Source organism: Cheilinus undulatus, linkage group 11, assembly GCF_018320785.1.
Source record: "Cheilinus undulatus linkage group 11, ASM1832078v1, whole genome shotgun sequence".
NCBI lineage: Eukaryota > Metazoa > Chordata > Actinopteri > Labriformes > Labridae > Cheilinus > Cheilinus undulatus.
The window spans coordinates 12,162,425-12,185,111 of record NC_054875.1 but is presented as its reverse complement, the minus strand read 5'-3'; the positions used below and the strand labels follow the sequence as shown (position 1 = coordinate 12,185,111).

Below are 22,687 nucleotides of genomic sequence, written 5' to 3'. Positions count from 1 at the left end.
AGGTAACGAACCAATTAGTAAGACTATAGGGATTATGGCAATGGGCAAATTTGCCCTAAACAAGGGCTGGAGAATTCTTTAAAAATATCGCACTTTGATGATTTTGACTTGTATTGCCATTTGGATATGAATTGTTGCATTGAAGTATTTTTGTCATTCTCATATTTAATAAGTAAAAAGTACAAATATTAAGAAGGTAGGATTATTTTGTTGACTATTCTAAAAGAAATGGCACTTGAATGATTGCATGATACGTCATGCAAAACATCTTTGCTGCAAAAAAAAAGTTTTAAACTGGTATTTTGACACAAAAGGTTCAGGTTTAAGAAATATTGCACCTCTTGCGACTTGAAAATTGCAGCAAGCCATATTTCACTTAATTGCCCGGCCCTGCTATAAACACCATGTATTGTTCAGCTGTTTGATGTCACATGTTGGAAACTGCTTCCCAGAAGTTTGTTGGACCACTTTTGTCTGCTATGATTTCTGTTTTACTAGCATTGGGAAGCAGAGGAGATGTCAAAGGTAGAAGTAAGTCTGGGAATAAAAGCAGGGCTCACATTAGGCAGGGTATTTTAAGGTAGCATCTATTTGTGAGCTTATAACTCTGATGTATTCCAGACTTCACTGTGTATTTTGTATCACTGCCTTGACAGTAAAAGCATTCCCTCATGTGGAAGACCTGTTGGCCCAGACTCAGGTTTCACTGTCCTTTGGCACGAGCACAATGATATCATGCCTTTTTTAACTGTAAGCCTAGAATAGGCTCACAACAGTGGGTGTTTTGTCACCTGCTCCTGTGTCTGAAGAGTCATGTCACAGTAGCTGGGTGAGTACAGTCTGTCAGAAAACAGTCATGTTGTAATTGTACATGCTGCTGAAGAAGCTCAGTGATATTATTTATGTGATTAACATGATGAGGCCTAAACTAAATAGTGAACAATATGGTGCAAGTCAGCAGTGCATAGCCTGCTGTTACATGGTTGAACAGCAGAGCTTTGTGAGCTAAGCAGCAGTACAGCAGCTCCTTTTGCTTCTCTCAGCTGTCAGCCTGCATTCCTTCCTGCCTCTCCATGTATGGTTACTGAGCAAAGAAAGAAAGAAAGCCCTCTGATGTCTAATCAACCACTAACATAACCTCTGTCCTCAAATCGACTATATTAACCTTTCACTCAGAGGAAGGAAGAGTACCCCAGACCCTTTTCATCTGTCTTAGATCAAAAGTAATTGACTTTCCCTTTGGATAGACCTGCTTTTATAAGTAGATCGACGATTATAACATGAACTTAACAATGGAAAAAGGAACTTGTTATACTATATGGTCAAAAGTATGAGACTGCGTGACTATTTTAGCAACAGGGACTGTAATGACATTGTATTCAAATGCCTGTACTTTGATGTGGAGTTGCCCCCCCTTTGCAGCTATAACAACCCCCACTCCTCTTTGAAGGCTTCCCACAAGATTTTGGAGTGTTTCTGTGGGAATTTGTGCCCATTCATTCTGAGGTCAGGCACTGATGTTGGACTAGAAGGCCTGACCTGCAATCTCCATTCCAGTTCATCCCAAAGGTGCTCGATTGGGTTGAGGTCAGGGCTCTGTGCGGACCATTTACGTTCCTCCACACCAGACTCATCAAACCATGTCTTTATAGCCCTTATTTTGAGTACTGTCATGTTGGAATACAAAAGTGCCTTCTCTAAACGGTTACCTAAAAATGGATGCATAGCATTGTCCAAAATGTCTTATTATGCTGAAGAGATTGGTCTTCACTGGAGATAAGGGCGCTAGCCTAAACCATGAAAAACAGCCCTGTAACATTAGCCTTTCTCCACCAAACTTTACAGTTGGCATAATACAGTCAGGCAGGTAATGTTCTTCTGGCATTCATCAAACCCAGACCCACCCATCCGACTACCAAACGGAGAAGCCTGATTTTTCACTCCACAGAGACCTTTCATGCTGCTGCTCAGCCCATTCCATGAAACTGCTAGAGGTTTATGCCTTTATTAATGCCAGTGGAAGTTTAGACATAATGCAATTTAATCTAAATTTGGATTAATTGTTTAGCCTTAGACTGGTCCTCTGTGTTGTTTTGATGCATAGTTAGCCTACATTTTTGATGAGTTTCATGTCAGGCTACATATGTGGGCTTCTGTGCCGGTACATGAACCTACAGCATATGCTATGGCATACATTCGGCACAGGAGCAAGATTAAAATATTGGCCAGCTAATTATGCACAAATGAGATGTTTAAGTAACTGTGAAATAGTTCAACCTGAACCAGTCTGCACTTCTGAAAGCTTTAACTAACAAGCCTGCTTGCTTTACTGGTGCAAACAGTTTTGCCTCCTGGCTTTGCTGCTTGCATGACATTTACAGTATTTTTAATTTACTTTTCCACCTAAGCGTCATATGCAAAGGTTTGTATTTAATACGAGCTGATAAAAAATTGGCCTTAATCTTGTTTTCATGACAGCGTGTGATGTCATCCTTACTCGGGTTTGAGAGCAGACAAACAGACACAGACAGAAACTCACTGAGATTAAAGACAACAAGAAACCAGTGATTAGACTACACATCAGACGTCTACTCGCTCGCCCCTCCTCCCTGCTCTATCTTACACACAAACACTGACAGAGCTTTGAGAGCGTGCCAGCGGTTACCAGAATAGATATCAGGTTATGTCTGGATGGATCTCCCCTCCGTCTCTTCAAAGTCTCTCTGCCGTGTCCCTCTTCTACACTTGTCTTTTTCCTCCCTCCCATTAAAACAGCCGTCTGTCCTGCTCTGCTTTTGTTTTTTTCACACTCTCTATCAGATAAAGGATAAGGGAATTATTTGCTTTATCACAGCCATTGTCTGAAAGATAAATCGAGCTGCTTATATAGGAGTTTATTAAGATCCAGGTGAATTTATAGTTGTGATCTAGTAACTTGCAGAGGAGTAATGTGTATCAGTATAGCTGCACAGGCGTACATAAGTGACCTGCAGTATGCAAACCTCATATCTACTTGTTGCTCACTTGGCTGGCACCATCCTGAGACTTGTCCAGCTGCCAGACAAACACTGGTTTCCTCTAGAGCGTCTGTCAAGATTGTGTGTATCTGTGTACGAGCGTTCATGTGAAATCCTCCTCTGCACTGTTCCCAGCTGAGTCCCTATCAGCAGCTGGCCTCACAGCAGTGTCAGGCTGTGATAATGGACTGTCTTTGTCTCTTAAGCCAGTGAGAGTAGACCTGCAGGGAGCATCGAGACATCAGCAGGTATGGCAACAAGTCTACCCATGAGTCTGTCAGCATCTGTCAGTCAAGAGCTGTGCTTCATTTTAGTACATTAAAAACAGCAGAGAGAGAGAAGTACCTGTGTTTGCCTGGGACATTAGATACACTCAGCTATTCTGTATTTTTAAATCTATTCTGAATGAATAGATTTAAAAATTATTCATTATTCAATGAAGAATAACTACAGGGCTGCAACTAACAATTACTTTTATTATCACTTGACTGGCGAATCATTTAACCATTAGTTTTATTCAGACATTTTTACTTTGATTGCCAAGATTAAATAAATTACACTTACTAAAGTTTACACTTATTGCACTAATTTCATTTAATTTGATTAATCTCCTGATTGTTCCTTTCAGCAGCCTTTGTTTAAGCCATGTCAGCATCTCCTCGCAGCCACAATGATATATAATAACTATAAAAAACTTTCAGCCAGTTAAGTGGACAAGTCATCTGTACCTTGTGTTATCAAAAATTTTATTTTTTAATGTTCCCTTATTTCCTTTTCAATTGTTAACAAGTTCTTTTTTCCGTGTCTAAGTTCATGTCGTAATTTTCAATCTATTGAAAAACCTGTTTTGTACCCAAACTGAAAGACGGTTACCCTTTAAGACATTATAGAATCCAAAACAACACAAGAACTGTTTAAAATGCAAAGTAGTGTAGTTTTAAATGCAATAATAAAGATGTAATTAATTATGATCAACCACAGAAATTCTGAGATTAATTGGGATTAAAATTTGTAACTTTGACAGCCCTATTTTATCCTGTAACATCTCACACCTTAAAGCAAAACTTTAGATCAGTAAACATTTTTAGGTTGAAAATATGACTAGTTTATTTTTTCTCTCTGTAACTTTGGCACTGTTATGTTCTATCAAAAAATAAAGTATATTGTGTTGTAGAGGTGGGTTTCACTAGTGGCCCAACGATACGATATTATCATGATACTTGGGTCATGATTCGATATTGCGATTTTAAACATTTTGCAATACAGTGAATATTGCGATACCATATATTGTGTTATATTGTGATCTATACCTTTTTTTTCAACTGTTTAGCTGATTTAGCATTAGTCTTGCCCCTATGTTTGCCGTATTTCTGCAGTATTTTATCTTCATGTAGCACATGAGCAGACCTCATGTGTCGTGTCCATCTCATTCGTGCCCTGCTTGCATTCCTAATGTCCTTCCTCTGGTGCTGCCATGTTAGTTGTACTACCTTTCTCCTGCTCTATGACTGTCACCTCTGCTGACCTCACTGGACAGACAATTGTCCAAACTTTTTATTTTATTTTTCCATTATCATAGACTTCAGTACATATTAACAAATAATTTGAAAAAATCGATACTTGGTGGATGAAATGATACGATATATATCACCAGACAAAATTAGGCGATACATTGCTGTATGGATTTTTTTCCCACCCCTTATTGTGTTGTTTAAAGCAGTACTTCCAAAGGTTGGGCTTGGGCCTTTTTGTAATTTGTATATGTTGATTGGATATAGCTGGTGTCACCATTTAACTGGTGTTGGATTAACTGATGACACTGTTAAATATTGTACTAAGCCAGCTGCTTCCTTAATATCAAATAGTATCAAAGTATTTTGAAAACCTTTTCAACAAAGTGCCTTTGTTAATGCACTTTTGAAAAGGTTTAACTGCAGTTTTATTTTGTAATATGTGACTATTTTAATGTTTTACAAACAAAAGTATAACGTTATCTGTGTTGGTAATTTCCATAGGATTGTTTTTTTATATACACCTGATGAAATTATTTTCAATGACATATCAATAATGATAACTCATATCATAGGTTAAAATTAAAAGGAAAACTTTAATATCTTTACATCTCTAGCAGCAACATAGTCATGACACTATGATGAACTCTAAAGCTACTCTTTTAGACTAGTATTTATTAAATTGGCCAATGCGAAATAACTGCTGCTCATCTGGTTGAAGTGAGACAGCTGCCAAGGTTGTGAGTGCAGCATGTGGAACTTAAAGTAGGCCATAGGCTAACTTTAAAGAATGACTAAGTGAGCTAATTTCAGAGCAGTGATGTTTAAAAAGAGCAAATTAATTTACTACATAAAGGATGGATTTGAATTTACCAAAGAAAATACCCTTTCCTTTCAATCCATTAAATTGGGCTGAATGTTCATAACTGTATATGTAACAGAATTTATAGGAAAAAGCAAGACTTAGTGTTTAACTCTTTGGGAATCTTCCAGAACTAGTTATGCTTCATCTACAGTATAGGAGTGTTTTGCAGTGTTGTAAAGGTTGCCATGTAGACTGTATGGAGGGAGGATTAGAAACACCTGTTGTGGACAGACCGTAGATTGACAGCAGGACCCTGGGGTCTTCACTTGCCTCATACCAGTTTCCTCATAGAAACATACAGAGACCAATCAGAGGCGTGTAGGAGAGCAGATTCATGTGAAAATGTTTAATGGAATGTGAGGCACCGGCTGCTGGATGTCCTGAAAGTTTATGAAGTTTATTTTAACTCCTACACATAGCATGGCTAATCAGCCACTCCAGGGCTCAGTGCTGTGTCATCAAGTCACAGCCTGGACTAAAAAAAGGTGTTTAAAAAAAAGTGTTTAAACTGCAGTTCTGTAAATGTCCACTTAAGGATGGCTCCAAAAGTGAGGCCATCCCTAGAGAGCCCCTTTCTAAACTGCAAACTTTACAGCTGAAATAAACATGTTGACAGTTTCATAGAAGAGCTGTATAGTCTCAGTGTTTAATTTTACTGTTAAAGTGTGTGTCATAAATACTGACGCTGAAAAAATAACGGACACTTTATAAATCAGTTTGAGGAGAAATCATTTAGAAAGATTATTTCCAATGAAATGTATGAATTTATACATTCTAAATACTTTTGAGCTATTTTTATGTTTGGTTTTACTTTAATATGAAAAAATCAGTGTGAAGTAACTAAAGGTAGTCCCATTAATTTTAATTATGTTTAACAACTGTAAACATGGGTTATAGTGACAGTCCTGTTAATGTAAAGGAAGACGCATGAGCTTGTATGATAAACCACAGTTTCATCATTTTAAATCTGCAAAGGCTTAAAGAGACCAGGAATCGTTTAAGATAAGAAGAGATGATGGCAACAAGACAGAAATGAAGAGGTGGTGTGATGAGAAAGACAGTGTGATGTTCCAGCATTCAGATGAAAGTCAGAGTCTTTCGGTCCTTGGTCGTACACTACTCTTGTGAGGCCTGGATGTTGACTGAGAGGTGCCAGCTTTTTGACAACTTCTCTTTGGTACATTTTTGGGTATCAATGGCAGGACCTTGTGTCTAATGCAGGGTCAGCTGCTTGATTCGGGAAATGCAGCTTCGCTTTTATGGGCCTGATCCAGCACATTGCATACTGGGTGCCCAGGTGGCCCTGGCGGGGTGACTGTGTGTGTCGTGGGGTGGGGGGATATCTGTAGAGATGGGGCATGGCACAAGCCTGGATGATGGCCATCAGGAGGCCAGAGCAGTATAGGACCAAGGTTGACTTGCGAAACCAGCTCACCTGACCTGTAATGAGAACGAGTGCAACCTGGTAAAAACGTGAAATTGCGATTATACTGTGATTTGCAATTATGATTACAACATAGGTTTGAAGTGAGTATTTCTCAACTAAAAATGTACTGATAATAAGTAGCATTAAAAAAGTTTTACATTACTGCTTTTAAAATACCTTTATATCTTCCAAAAAATATGTCTCTTTTTTAAATAAAGGTATTTCTACCAAGTGCAATTGTGGCATTATTATAAACTTAAAGGCCTTTCTGCATGCATTTTTGTAAACCTTTCAAAAACTACTTAGTACAACAATAATTACAGCCTTTTTTGGGATTTTGTAGTTGCACAGCCTACATTGTAATTATAGTTGCATTAATTGTGCAGCACTAATGAGAACCAGAAGAGTTGTAGGTGTAATGGTGAGTGACTGGTCTTAGCTAGCAATATCTAATATCTATCAATAAACTGAAAAATTTAGGTTTTTGGAAAATTGAGGTTAAGAAAATTAGAAATTGAGATTTTCTGTTAAACTTTACTGCAGTAATACCAATCGTAAAAACTACTTTACTATTGGTACTATTGGTACTTCTTTACTTTTTTTTTCAGAAGCTTTAATTTTCTGTTAGAGCTGGCAATGCTGTAAACAAAAATGATCCATTTTTTCTTACATATTGCTCATGTGTAACCAGTGTTCTCAAATTCGAGGAAAGCATCCCCTCAAACAAAGAGAAATGTCCTGCTCAGTTTTAATAATCATATTCCTTTTGAATCCTCTTAGTAGAAACTGAAATGAAAAGTAGTTTCGGTCTGCTTGCTAACATTTTTATCTGTTACAAATACAGGAACAATCAATAATCTTCTGATGGTTTTGATTACTTGTATAAATCACAGAGAGACATTAGCATTACTTTCAGTCTGCTTCTAAAGCGGATAAAAATGTTCAGAGCCTGAATGTTCATGTAAATAACCCTCCATAGTGCTCTACAAGTTTACAGTTCCCACTTTAACCTGTTAAAGAAAATTCAGTTCAATTTGGTCACAAATTCAAATAACAAACTAAAAAGGAAAGAAACCTGAATGAGTCGTAAATCGATTTTCATGTGAGATTCAATTATTAACCATATCGCCCAGCCCTAGTAGTGACTGAAAGTGATAGAGTGAATCCCTGTCGTTTATTTCCTGTATCCCTGCTTGTATTTTGGGGTTACAAGCAGGGATACAGGTAATAAAAGCCTTTCATTAAAGGGCATCTGAGGACTGTCATTGTGTGTGTGAAGAACTTGTCTAAAATAAAATGTGCTTATCCTGTGAAAAGCTTAGCTTTAGTGGATCTACAATTAGCAGTGTTTATTAGTAACACGTTGGTGAGTTACAGTATACAGCTGCTCCTTTGAATACGAGTCACAACCACAGCTACCTTTAGAATCAAGGCTGCCAGCTGGTAGGTTAAACAAATTTACCCCTTACACTGCCCTTAACACCTACATTTGGGATGTATTAATTTCAAACACCATATGCAACCAATGCAGAGACAAATTCTTATTTCTTTACCTGCACAAAATGCACAGATAACAGATAATCCTTCTTTTATGGGCCTAATGTCCTTTTAAGGTAGAACTTCTTTCAACCTGCACAGAAACAGCATTAAAACATCTTACAAACTGATAAAACGGAGAGTAAGACTGTTAAACAAATACAAACAATGCAAACACAGCATCAAATGTAGGAATCATCATGACCTGCCACCAAGGGTTGAGCAAAGCCAGAGTGTGAGAACGTGTATTGATGTAAAAAGTTTAGTTTTAGCCTTGTCCCATTATGGTTCAACATTGCCTATAAAATTAAGATTTTTGTCTCATTTCAATGTCGGACCCATCGGCGAGGTAATATTCCTCCATATATTTTCAAGTTTAATCCTTCAAATTGTTCCTGGTCTGTGCTGCCCTCTGTTTGACCTGCATTAGTTGGTTCCCAGATATGACTTGTAGCAGGGGCCTCTTGTCAGGTCAGTTCTTTGGGGCCCCTGCAGAGAGCAGAGCCTGTTAACATGTGGGGGTGCCTTCAGATAATCCCCCTCCCACTGCATGTTGTCTCAACATTGAATCAGCTCTGATCAAACTATAGCTGTCCAGTTGTTGGGGCCAGTGTCCAACTCAATAAGTCCCTTATACCTGCAGTCCTGGGCCTGATGAGACAAAGTGGACAAGATGTTTCATGAATATTTTTTCAAGAGCTTTAACTAAATGTTCTGTTCTTACTGCAACAGAACTGTGTCAAAGCAGTCATGAAACAAGAAACCCACAACCTTAAATCTGGAGTTTCCTTCAGTTTGACTTCCTCTCCTGGAGCCTTTCTATCCTCAGGAACTGATAAGAGCTTTTAATGATGCAGCCTACTTAGAACAAAAAGAGAGGCACTGATTTCAAGTCCACTTTATTTGTCAACACAGGCTCAGAAAGGCCACTCTATTAGAGAATGATGTCACTTTCCACTGCTGTTTCCTGTTGATTATAAATAATTTCCTGTTCCTGTGCCTTTCCAGTGCTGGCTGCTGCTGTCGGCCAGGAGCCGGACCAGAGCCACGGCTGTGCCCATGGTAGCTGTTACCCAGCAACGGGGGACCTGCTGATTGGACGAGAGAAGAACCTGAAGGCTTCGTCAACGTGTGGGATGAGGAAAAAAGAGCCGTACTGTATCGTCAGTCATCTGCAGGTCTGTTTCTGTGTTGAAACATGTCTGATAGGAAAATTTCATTATTGATTTTTTCATTCTTTCTGAGCTTCTTGGTTTCTTCTTGACCTCTAAACTTTAACTATGTAACTTTGAATTTTTTTCATGTTGTAGGATGAGAAGAAATGTTTTGTCTGTGACTCCAGACGACCGTATGACCCGGTTTACAACACCATCAATCATCGGATAGAGAACGTCATCACCGCCTTCAAACCACATCGTAAAAAGTCCTGGTGGCAGTCGGAAAATGGTGAGGATAGTTTATTGAAATAAGTTTAGTAAAAAGCTCTTAAAATAAAAAAGAGAGGGACCTACAGTTAATTTTGTGGATGTTAAATCACAGCTGAAGATACAGTCATGGATGAAAATATTGGCATCCCTGGAATTTTTCCAGAAAATACATCATTTCTCCCAGAAATTGTTGCAATCAACAAATATTTTTGGTATACATGTGTCTATTGCCTTTATGTGCATTGAAACAACACAAAAAATCTGAAGAAAAAGGACAAAATTGACATAATTTTACACAAAACTCAAAAAATAGGCCGGACAAAATTGTTGGCACCCTCAACTTAATATTTGGTTGCACAACCGCGGAAAAAAAAACTGAAACCAATCACTTCCTGTAACCATCAGTAAGCTTCTTACACCGCTCAACTGGAATTTTGGACCACTCTTCTTTTGCAAACTGCTCCAGGTCTCTCAGATTTGAAAGGTGCTTCTTGCAACAGCAGTTTTGAGATCTCTCCACAGGTGGTCAATGGGATTTAGATCTGGACTCATCACTGGCCACTTCAGAACTCTCCAGCTTTGTCTCCAACCATTTCTTGGTGCTTTTTGAGGTATGTTTTAGGTCATTGTCCTGCTGGAACACCCATGACCTCTGATGCAGACCCAGCTTTCTGACACTAGGCCCTACATTGCGGCCCAAAATGTTTTGATAGTCACCGGATTTCATGATTCCTTCCACACAGTCAAGGCACCCAGTGCCAGAGGCAGCAAAATAACCCCAAAACATCCTTGGAACCTCCACCATGTTTGACTGTAGGTACTTTGTTCTTTTCTTTGTAGGCCTCATTCCATTTTCTGTAAACAGTAGAATGACGTGCTTTTCCAAAAAGCTCTACCTTAGTCTCATCTGTCCACAAAATGTTCTCCCAGAAAGATTGAGGCTCACTCAGATACATTTTTGCAAACTCCAGTCTGGCTTTTTTTATGTCTCTTTGTCAGCAGTGGGGTTCTCCTCGGTCTCCTGTCATAGCGCTTCATCTCATTCAGATTACGATGTATGGTCCGAGCTGACACTTTTTCACCCTGAGTCTGCCGGACAGCCTGAATTTGTGTGGAAGTTGACTGAGGATGTTAATCCACCATTCCAACTATCCTGCATTGCATTCATTTGTCAATTTTTATCTTCCATCCACGTCCAGGGAGATTAGCCACAGTGCCATGGGTTATAAACTTCTTGATTACTATGCACAGTGGACAAAGGAATTTCAAGATCTCTGGAAATGGTCTTGAAACCTTGAGATTGTTCATATTTTTCCACAATTTTGCTTCTTAAGTCCTCAGACAATTCTCAGCTCCTCTTTCTCTTCTCCATGCTTGGTGTGACACACACAGGCACACAACACAAAGGCTGAGTCAACTTTTATATACTCTAACTGGCTTCAGATGTGATTTCTAGATTGCCAGCACCTGTTACTGCCACAGGTGACTTTAAATGAGCATCACATGTTTGAAATAAAATGATTTACCCACAGTTTTAAAAGGGTGCCAATAATTTTGTCCGGCCCATTTTTTGAGTTTTGTTTAAAATTGTGTCGATTTTGTCTTTTTTCTTCAGATTTTTTGTGTTTTTCCAATGCACATGAAGGAAATAAACGTGTGTATACCAAAAACATTTGTAATTGCAAAAATTTCTGGGAGAAATGGTGTATTTTCTGGAAAAATTCCAGGGGTGCTAATATTTTTGTCCATGACTGTAAATGTAGTTAATTAAAGTTATACATTTCCTCGGTTTGTTTGTTCTGGCTACTTGCCATTGTGCCATCATATACCAGGATGCTTTGCACTCATGCAGCCACAACCAAGGCTACATTCCTTAGGTAATGATATCATCTACATTTTTAGTCAAGTTTTGTAGCCATTTGTTATACACCCTAATGTGGAGATAAGAAAACAAAGTTGAAATGCCTGTAGTTCTTACAGGCTACCAATTACATAAAATCTTTTTACACTGAATGAAAATGTGAAGATCTGGCACATTGAGTTATCTTTAAATTTATATTTACATTTATATAGTTAGTGCATCTCATCCAGAATGCAGAGCTTGTAGTAAAAATAATGAAGATAAAGTAATGAATGTTAATATTAGGACTTCCAGCCTTCATGCATTTATTGCAATGCAATTAATGTCTGAAATAAATGCAGTAATTTTTTTCAATGATATGTTGTCCTTTAAGGTGCTCTGAAGTTGAGCCACTATAATGAGAATGCAGCTGGATACTACACTGGGAAACCACACAAGTTGAAAATACTCTAAATATATATTATAGCTGATTATGTCAACGTTTTTAAGTACTTGTTTCTTCAGCAAGGTAGATGTGATTCTAATCCAGTAAAACTAGGTTTTATATTTTGCACTGCACCTTTCCTTAAAGCTGAAATAACTGATGTGAACAGCTTCTAAATGCTTTAAGTATTTAGGAAGGTGCTCAAAGTGTCTGCTCTTAGTAGATCCAGTAGCCCTCTAAAGTTAGTTACTGGTATGTGAAGAGCTTAATTTTGACTCCACTTAGGGTTTAATGGATGGAAGGTAGGAAAGATATATGATTGTAAAGTTAAGGCTGGGGATAACCTTCTGAGGAAAGTTTTTAATTGCTTAAAGACAAGAGAAGAAGAACAAGACCCTAAAACTATATTTAACTGTGAGAAAGTAGTAGCTATAGGAACTTTCAAACAAAATGACAAACACACTCACTCTTACTCTCACACATACACACTAGCTGTGGCCAACAACCCCTGACCAGCTACAGATGGGCTTAATAACAGAGTATGCTCTGCTCTGGCATCCTAACAGAAGGAGAGAGAGACGGGGATGACAGGGAGGGGAGAAAAGTAAAAGCTCTAATGGAAAAATCAAGCAGAAGTTGAGTGAGTACTTCAGGCAGTGGGACACAGTAGTAAAGACATATTTAACAGAGCCATTTAAATAAACAAAGACAGTGAAGGACTGCAGAGCTCTGTGCAGAGATGCCAGTGGGACACTAGACTCATTAGAGCTGTTTGGGAGCTGTGTTACTTAATGCAGAGCTGTTTATGACAGAAGTGACCCAGAATAGATCAGAGAGGAACAGAAGGAGAAGAGGGACAGGAAGTATCGTGACTATTTTTATTTTGGGTTGCTACTGCTCCTCCAAGGCATCTCTATGGCATTTCCATGATGGTGGTGGCACAGTGGGCCCATTTAATAAGGACAACAGTGGATGGATTGTGTGCAAGTTATAATTTGAAAGGAAATTTCACTGGATTGCTTTCAAACATGATGACATTTTGAGGCACTGGCAGCCAATGTGGAACAGGTGCATTCTGCTTCAGTGTGTGCTATTTCCATACTTCTAAGTCGGTTTGATTATCCCAGTAAACCTCTCACTGTCAGCAAAGCTCAGTTACACTCTGAATTTTCATCCTTTACTTTCCATTTCTCTCTCTCTCCATTTCCTTCTCCTTTTACCCTCCTCTGCATGCCTTCTTTGCTCATTCCCTTTCTAAACTCTTTTTGATTAATTGTAGAAGTTTTCTCACCATATTTCGAGGCGTTTGCTGTTCTACTCTTATATAAAAGTCGAGTCAATGATATGAAGCAATATTACTCTTATCACTCTCAGTAAGGAAAGCTAAAATTAACAAGGGCTCAATGCTTCACCTGAGACCATAAATGCACCACATTTTCTTTGCTTAGCCTGGTTGTTGGACATTTAACATCCAGCAAAATCTTGGTCTAAGCCCAGGTTGGGCAACTTTGGTGACTGAGAGGGTCAAGTTCCTTTTATTCTCACTGATTCTTGGGAGGATTGTGGACAGGACAGGGGTTACATATTTTTGCTAGAAAGGTCAGAAAAAGTGTATTTTGCATAATATGTGACCTTTAACAGAAATATAGTAATGAGTTTACCCATGCTACTTGTAGAAGCTCTCTAAGAGGATCTTTTAATCCTGCATGATCCATATCTAACCAAAGTGTTTGAACACAGCCCTAACCAAATGCTACATTATATGCACATTGTATTTACCATTGCTCCTGTGCATAGCACCTGTGAGAATGACCTAGGGTCTGCAGCGTCACTGATCAGAGTAACAGCTTACAGAAGCAGATCACTGTTTATCAGAAAGGTTCGGCGTGTTGTCTATAACATGCGATATCCATATTTATTTTCCCAGCTGTGGTTCAGTAGTGCAGTTGATTCACTGTGAGGTGAATGGGCATCTTTTTTTGTCACAAGTGGTGAATTCATCAATGACAACTACACAGATACATGTGGACACACAATAAACTGTGGGGTCACGCTAAATTAAGGTGCTGAATGACAGCTCTCTGCTAAATCATCCTTTAGAAACCATAGCATAGGCCTACATGTATATTGGGAATCAGTTCTCTTTGCTGAACCCATTTCCCTTTAAGTTTAGTTTGGCAACCGCAGCCATGGCATCTACCAAAGACTGCATATTGTCTACAAGAGCATTCACTTCATCCCCAATTCACACACATTCAGTATTAGCAGAGGAGCAAGTATTTCAGATGGAAATCTATCTTTTCATTTGCCAAGGGAAGTTTTTTTTACCTATACAGCTCAGAAAATTACCATGGTCCTGACCTAAATGGTAGGCACTGCTGTGAATGCTTTTCCTGCTTTTTTGTGTGAAGGAAGTAGCTCTTTTGTGGGAAAACTTAATAACCAGTTTAGACATAATTTTTGTAGTAGTGTAAAGTTCTAATTTTAAATAATTAATGTGTTGCTGCTTTTATGTATAAGTTTGCAGAATTGGGAAAGTCTCCTTGGCTCTAATGAGGAGGTGACCCTCACTAAAGGTGCTCTTTACTGAGGACCAGATCTGAACACCAGATCTGGTGTTCTGCAGGATGTGTTAAAGCTCTTGAAGCATACACTCTAAATTTCTTCTTCCACTGATCTCTTTTCTATGCCACTCCATAAGCACTACTCTGATGTCATTCCACACATCTCGCCTTTATTGCTCCCTTTCATTTTCAATTAAGATAATTATGACAAAACTGTAAAATTAGAGGAAGTTTTTTTTTGATTAAATGATACAAACTTATTGTAATGATGGCGGCATAAAAACTTCTATCTCTGTTTTCTAACAGGAAAGTCAGATGTTTTTGTCCAGCTGGACCTGGAAGCAGAGTTTCATTTCACTCACCTTGTCATGACTTTCAAGGTGAGCATAAACTCTTGTCATCATTGATTTATTGTCTGTCTGAACATGTATCTTGCAGCTCCGCTTGCATTTGACTAGAATAATTGTTCTGTTAAATCTTATATTTTTACGTATATGTCTTCTTTTGCAGACTTTCCGTCCAGCTGCCATGCTGATTGAACGATCTGCAGATTTCGGTCGAACCTGGCATATCTATCGCTACTTCTCCCATGACTGCTCTACCACCTTTCCCGGAGTGCCCCAGGGTCCTTTACGCAACATTAATGATGTCATCTGTGAATCACGCTACTCTGACATTGAGCCTTCAACAGAGGGAGAGGTGAGGGTTTTATTAATGAAATACTGTAAGTTAAGTGACCATTCAAAGCAGTTGCATGAAAATGATTATACTAGTATTCTAGTAGAAAAATATCTAAAATTGAAACATAAATCATTATATACCAAATTACATGGTTATCCTTGCTTTCCGAAGGCTGTGGCCATCCAGACCTTTGTGGCTTCATCCTGAAAAAAATTGTGAGAAATCCATGTTTTTTCTATGCCGATAATACTTATATGTATATTATCTCTGTTGATAGATTAGCTTGGTTTCAAAACTAAAAGCTGCAAAATTTCAGATTAATGATCTGTAATTACATTGACATGTGTAAACTAAGAGTATATAGAGCATTTATGAACCTTGTTTGAATTTATACATATTAAATGATCAAAATGATGAAGTGGTACTAAAGTTTTGTAAGTAGTATGGCTGCATAAATCTGCAGCTTGTAACCTCCCATGCAAATCCACCAAAAGTCAGTTTCTCCATTGGTTATTCTATGAGGTTATTATACAAGCTAGAGATAGACCTTGGTAAAGTTTGATCCTTTTTATTTAAGCAGATCATGCTCAATGAAGGGTCTTGTTCTGAAAGAAAAGGATTTTCAATGGGAAGGAAAGTTACAAAATAATGCACATAAGATTTGGAGAGCCAAGGTTCCTTTCAGAAATGTAATCAGACTCTAATGAAAACCATTAGGAGCATATTATCTGAAAAATGAACTCAGTGGATATCAGATGGACTTACACAAAAGGATTAAGAGGGAGCCATAACAGCCTGTTGTGCAGCTGCAGCATGAGTCAGTCTACTGAAGCAAATCATCTTTGTTTGAATTCCTATTAGTCATAAAAATCACAATCTGGATAATCATTTGGCCAGATCTTTTAAAAAATAAGTCTGTCTGCATTTCATAGACTTTGAGTGCCAAGTCTCCATTCATTTTTTAACATGTAGGATAGTCCATCTATTTTCACCGCTTATCCAGTTGGGGGTCTGAGGGAGCCAGAGCATATCCCACCCTGAACTGGTCACCAGTTAATCAAAGCACTGACATGTAGAGACAGACAACAAGGCACGCTCACACTACAGCCAGTTTAAAGTCACCAGTTCACCTAACTTGCATTTTTTTGGAATGTGGGAGGAAGCTGGAGCACCCAAAGAGAACCTGTATGCACAAGGAGAACATGCAAACTCCACACTGAAAGGCTTCAAACTCGGAACCTTTTTGCTGTGATGCAGTGCTAATCCCTGCACCACCGTGCAACCCCATCTGGGATAAGGACTTTAATATTTTCTTATAGCTTTACAGAAGTAACTTAGGTGCATTTCCCATGCACTCAAAGTATTCCTCCACCATGGCTCACTGAATATGTCACATGACCTTTTGTAATCCTTCTCAATCAAAGTTGATCGACTGAAAGCAAATTTGAAAAAGGTTATGAACCAAAGTTTTCCTGTAATTCTAGCTCAAGTATAAAAAACAATAAAAATCCTTGGTGCAAACACTGAATGCCTCACAAGGCAAGAAGTCTGATTCAGTCTCATGTTGTTTATTGTTCTTATGTCATAACTTATATATTTTAAAGTATAATGAATATGAATAATATGTTTGTCCTCTCGTAGGTCATCTACAGAGTGTTGGATCCAGCCATCAGGATAGAGGATCCATACAGCCCAAGCATCCAGAGTAGGTCACATTTCATCTTCAACAGCAGAATAATGATACAGTGAGATGTAAATAATTAAGATATATCCAGTCATCAGTCCGTTGATGTCCAGAAAATCTTGAGAACTTCCTTAATCCTACAGAAAATTTAACTTTGCGATCTGTTATGTTATGACTCACAAAAGTATCTGGTGTAAAAACACAAACAGGACCTATGGATGTAGTCTACAGCTGTTAATGGGTGCTGGCATCTTGGATGGCTGCCATAACTTTGGTTGTAACTGCTATGTTTGCTGTTGCCTGCTGACTGTGACATCAGCATTGATAGTTGGATTAATTTATGCATGTAGATGACTGGTTTGATCTGTGTTCTACTGTTGTTATTCATCTGCCTAGGAACTGCAGATGAAAATAATGACATTTTTAAGACTTTTTCTACCCAGAAAAGTTGTATCCTCATTCATTTCATATGAAATGAAATATGTTTCCTCTCATACAGCATGTCCCAACTGCACACAACTCAGGGAATGGTCAGCAACAAAATGAGCTTGATTACACTTTTATAGTATCCTGACAGGGTGCAAGCAATGCAGAGCAGTGCAGCCTATTTTTCTCTCTGCATGCTTTAAAACAGGCAAGGGACAAGGAAAGAGGGAGATGACAAGGAATCAGGAGTGTTGGACAGGATTGTGTTCTTGACTTTCTTCCACTTATTTGACAAAGCTTGTTAGGTTTTTTTTTGTTTGTTTGTTTGTTTGTTTTTTACAAAGTAATGTAGTTCTTTAAAAAACATTTCCAAATTTAAACCTATTTTGCTCTGACTCAGCCTATAAAATAGTTGAAATGACTGATGTGGTTGTTAAAGAGCAACTTTGCAAGTTACAAGAGTTTAGAAAAAAAGCATTGTGAGAAAGTGCAGGTAGTCTCACTACAGAAAAAAACAGAGGTTTGCCGTATCTGTCATGTCAGTCTGGTTCAAACATTATGAGCTATTGCTTTACAATAAGAAGGTCACTGGTTTGTCTCTGGCTTTTCTGGAGTATTTACATATTCCACATGATTATGTGGGTTCTGTCCAAGTCCTCTGGCTTCCTTCCGCAGTCCAAAGACACGCTCATTACTAGGGGTGACCCGGAATAGTGGGTGATTCGATGATTCGATTCGGAGGAGTCTAATTCAACTATGAACCTCATAGGCTAACGGTGCTAATGTGAAGCTAACTGTTGTTGTTTATGAGTTTAATGTGGGCGTATATTGTGTAACTGACTGCGTGTGTAAGGAAAAGCGCGCAGCTTTCATTTTGATACTTTAAACCACTTACACGAAAAAATAAGAGAGAGATTTATGCATTTTGCTGCTGTTAATGCAGCAAAATAATGTTAAAGCAAATGTCCAGTAGTTGTTCTAAATGGCCGGAATTCTTGAGGACTGCCGGTCATTTTGACTGGGGACAAAAAAGTCTAGCATATATTGGTTCATTTCCTAGTGTTGATAGTGAAATTATAGCATTGTGTAGCATGTACAAGTTTTCCCGGGTCTTTAAAGGAAGTCTGAGCCAAGCCTGTGCAAATTGTAGTAAGTAAGGCCTATTGGGCATTGTTGGAAAGTGTGTCCACAGAATTGTTGGGTGATTTAAAGGGACAGATGCGTAAAATTGAGTTATTAACAGTTAAGTATTATTGCCATTTATTTCTATCTTTCCTTTGCAGCTCATACTCACATTTGTCTCCATAAATCAAACTCCAGATGACACACTCGGCTCTTGTTATCTCTGTGACACATTACAGACTGGAGCAGGCTCTCTCTCTGGGGTGTGAAACATGGGCCTGCTGTGGGGAGAACATGGAGAGATGTGAAAAGCAGCTGTTTGACTCCCACACAGCCTCACTGTCCTGGCCCTCTTGTTTAGACTGGCAGGACATGAGAGCTGTTACCAGAAACCTAAGCTTGGTTTCCAGTGCAGCAGAGGATGTCATGTTCTTCTGCTACATATCTCACTGTTAGTGGTGCACATGAAGACCCCCGACCCCTCACAGCTGAATAATTCGTATTCACTGTCAGCTTTTGTGAGACAGCAATTCAACATTTATCTTTCTTGTTTGATTGATTTGGGGCTTTTTGCCTTATTGAAATGCCAGGAAATGTGTGGAAAGATGGGGGAATTATCTTCCGTAAGGAGGAGCAAGAGTTGAGCCTGCAACCTGCAATGACAACTGAGCTAAACCAGCCCTCCAGATTTAAATCCTAAATTTGTCTGTGCCATTTAATGAGGATTTGGTCCTTTTTTGCCTGAGTTTAGCCTTTTAGGCTCAAGCTGGTGTTTGCATTTACTCTGCCACTTTGCAGACGTTTACTAGTTTTAGTGACCCAACTTTAAACTAAACCAACTGAACATAAACATTTGACTGGTAAAGCCTTTAATTATAATATGCATCATCAGAGAATACATGTTATTGGAAATCCAGTTTAGAAAAAGTACAATCTGACCAAAGGGAATTTAACTTAACATTCCAGTTCCTGTAATAACTGCAGGTCTGAGAACCTTTTTTGGTATTCAAACTGTTAGAACTCAGAGTGGACATGGTAAAATGTACGTTTTTGGCAATCTGAGCAAAATTTTCAGGAAAAGTTACTCTGTTAGTGATTGTTAGATCTGTTTCTGTACAAGAAACCAAGTCTCTTGCGAAGCTTTCAGGTAAAGCCGTAAGTATTGGTATAAATACCTTGTATGTTTTAGGAGATATGAGTCCTGGGACAATTTGCCAGTCCCTTTTTAAAGAAAATGGTTAAAATGTCCATGTGGTTAAAGGGGAAAAGCTTCCAATAAACCACACAAATGGTGATTCATGTTTCCACTGAAACAGACACAGATGATGAACATGTGAGTGGGTGTTAGTGATTGGTTGAAGACGACTACTGAACAGCTGGACTGTATCAGCGGAGGATGTTGTGTCCACTGCTATTCCGGAAGATTGAAAAGGTGAAAAGACGTAGAATCTCTCTGGAGGGGTGTTATCTTTCTCCCTGACTGAAATGCTTTTGAAACAGTTTGAGAGGATTAAGAGGCAGGATGTGGGAGCAACCTCTTCAGCACAATATTCCATTATTATCTATCATTTTTGGATTTTCCTTTTTCTGGAAATGAATCTGAAAGGCATCGAGCTGAACCCACATAGCAAATGGATGTTGTCTCACTTGTACCTTATAGTTAGTTCTATCAGGGCATTTTGTTCATGTTTCTTTGGAAGCTACAGCTGCAAACAGTGTCAGCATGAAGGCATGTAGATGTAAGCCCTTTTCAAACATGCATCATTTCAGGGTAGCTGACCCTAAAAAATTTCCTGACTTGCCCGTTCACACTTGTCCCTCACAGCAGGATGTTTTTCTAGAGTTTCCCTGTCTGTCAGTGGAGAGGTGGGAAATACTAGTGGGCTAGCAGGGAAATAGCAGGATAAAGTCAGGGTCACACAGTTGTTTATGTCCACACACAAATAAACCAGGTAAATTCAGGTATTTTTTGTACTACATGCAGTAGGCTTTTATTTTCGCTTTTACTTGTAGAATGTTGGTTTTATCCAAAATCTCCCCAAGCCTTATTTCCTTATTTCTATGCTCGTAAAAAGTACTGATGCACTTAACTGAGTACTTGCTGTTTAGCGCTGTGGTATCTTCGTACAGCTGATATTTACTGTTGTCAAATTTGCATACCATATCTAACTACAAACATTTCCAAGCGTAAATAAACAAAGTTCAATCACAAAGGGTTTGTGTTCCTTGATCAGTTCTATGTCATGATCTGCTGTAGAGGATTTGGTTTGAATGCAGGCCATCTTGAATGTACACTGGTTATTGTAATGTGATTTTGTGACCACAAGATGGCAGACGAAGTGTCCACGAATGAAGCCAATGGGTCTAAGTGAAGAAAAAAAATTGTAATGATGCAGTGAACCCAAATGTAATGTCCTCATTTGAGGATGCTGGATTTTGGGAGGTTAAAATTGATTCATTTTGGATAACCTCCAAAATAATTGAATTTTATATTTCAGCAGGAAACCATGCTGCCTGATTTGTTGGTATGTTCCCTGGGCAACTGTTTAATGAGTCCCTGTTTTTCTCATATTTAGACTGAGATATTTAAAATGGTGCATCTATTAACAGCATCCAATTATGTTTTTTAGTATGGTGCTAGTCAGTTTAGATTAGGGCTGGGAGATTATGGCAAAAATAATAATCATGATTAATTGCACGTTTTACCTAGAAAATTTATCAAGAAAAGAATAAAAAGTGAAATAATTGACATGGCAGGTTTACGTCTGTTAGAGGCTCTTAATGTCGGTTTCAATTATTTTTCAATTAATTGCCCAGCTCTAGTTTAGATAAAAGACAAATGATTGCAGGTTTTGTCTTGATGTTTTCATCAGACATGCCAGCATGGTTCTCAAAAAGTAATATTAGTTTTCCAATCTGTTGAAATAATTTGTTGGACATAAACATCCTTGCACTGCTACAGCCCAGCTCAGTGTTATCCCAAGTTACTTTTAAATTCAGAGATCTAACTAATCCTCAGACCATTTTGGATCATTAGTTGTTTTTCACCCATAATCCTTAGCCACGCTCTTGGCTCAGTTGTGCTCCACCGACCTTGACTTCCTCCTTTTGGTTGAGAAAATAGGCTTTTGTGAAGTGGCAACCTCCAGTGTGAAGCCAATGCAGATGTACAAAAAACCCTTCTGTTTGTTGAGTTTCCACTGCAGCAACACAAATATCTGGAAATTCATGTTTCATTAAAACAAGCTTAGGTGTGTTTAGATGATGATGAACAAGCTGGACATGTGAGTGGGTGTTTATGATTGGTTGTTCCACTGAACAACTGAAGTTTATCAATGGGAGATATTGTGTCCGCTGCTATTCTGGCAGATTGGAAAGGTGGAAAGACTGACAAATCTCTCTGGAGGGGTGCTATCTTTCTCTCTCAAAGTTCACTTAAAAAAGTTTGAGAGGATAGAGACAGGATGCCTCTGGAGTTGAAACATGGAGCCAATGCTGAGTTGCAAAATACTGCAGGGTATTGAGTTTCCTCTTGAGGCTTGCTGCAAAATCCTCTGAAGCCACAATAACATCCATAATAAAATGCTAATTTTTCCGGCAAAAGTTAACATGTTTGCAACCTGCAAAAACAGGCATAAAAAGTCAGATTCAGTCACTTATTCTTCATGATGAAAGCTGCACTGGGGAAGACATTTTTACATTCTCGAGGCTGTCATGGTTGTGGTTGTCGTAGCTGTAACTTTAATCATATCATCCACCAAATGACTTCCACCGTTAATAACAAGACAGTTTTAATATTAAGCCAGCATCAGGGTAATAAGAAGCCAAAATATGCCTGCCTGACATGTTTTTCTCTGTGTTCTCTTGCTAACAGACCAGCTAAAGATCACCAACTTAAGAGTGAACTTCACCAAACTTCACACGCTGGGAGACAACCTGCTGGACCCCAGAGCTGAAATAAAAGAGAAGTATTACTACGCCATATATGAGATGGTCGTACGTGGAAACTGCTTCTGCTATGGCCACGCCTCCGAGTGCGCCCCTATAGAAGGCATCAGGGATGATATTGAGGGAATGGTGAGTGATGAGACATTTTCCAGTAATTTTCCTCCTTTCACTTCTTCAAACCTTTTAATTTATCAC

At 38.6% G+C, this 22,687-nt stretch overlaps 1 protein-coding gene across 2 annotated transcripts in view; it reads left to right on the top strand.

Annotated features, from left to right (window-relative positions):
• Positions 1 to 22,687, top strand: part of lamb2 (laminin, beta 2 (laminin S)) — a 73,553-nt gene that overhangs the window by 20,329 nt on the left and 30,537 nt on the right. For both annotated transcript variants that reach the window (XM_041798592.1, XM_041798590.1), the window contains exons 3-8: positions 9,364 to 9,533; positions 9,666 to 9,801; positions 14,938 to 15,011; positions 15,142 to 15,330; positions 16,954 to 17,017; positions 22,419 to 22,621. In XM_041798592.1, coding sequence (XP_041654526.1) covers positions 9,364 to 9,533; positions 9,666 to 9,801; positions 14,938 to 15,011; positions 15,142 to 15,330; positions 16,954 to 17,017; positions 22,419 to 22,621 — 836 coding nt within the window. The remainder of the gene's footprint in view (positions 1 to 9,363; positions 9,534 to 9,665; positions 9,802 to 14,937; positions 15,012 to 15,141; positions 15,331 to 16,953; positions 17,018 to 22,418; positions 22,622 to 22,687) is intronic.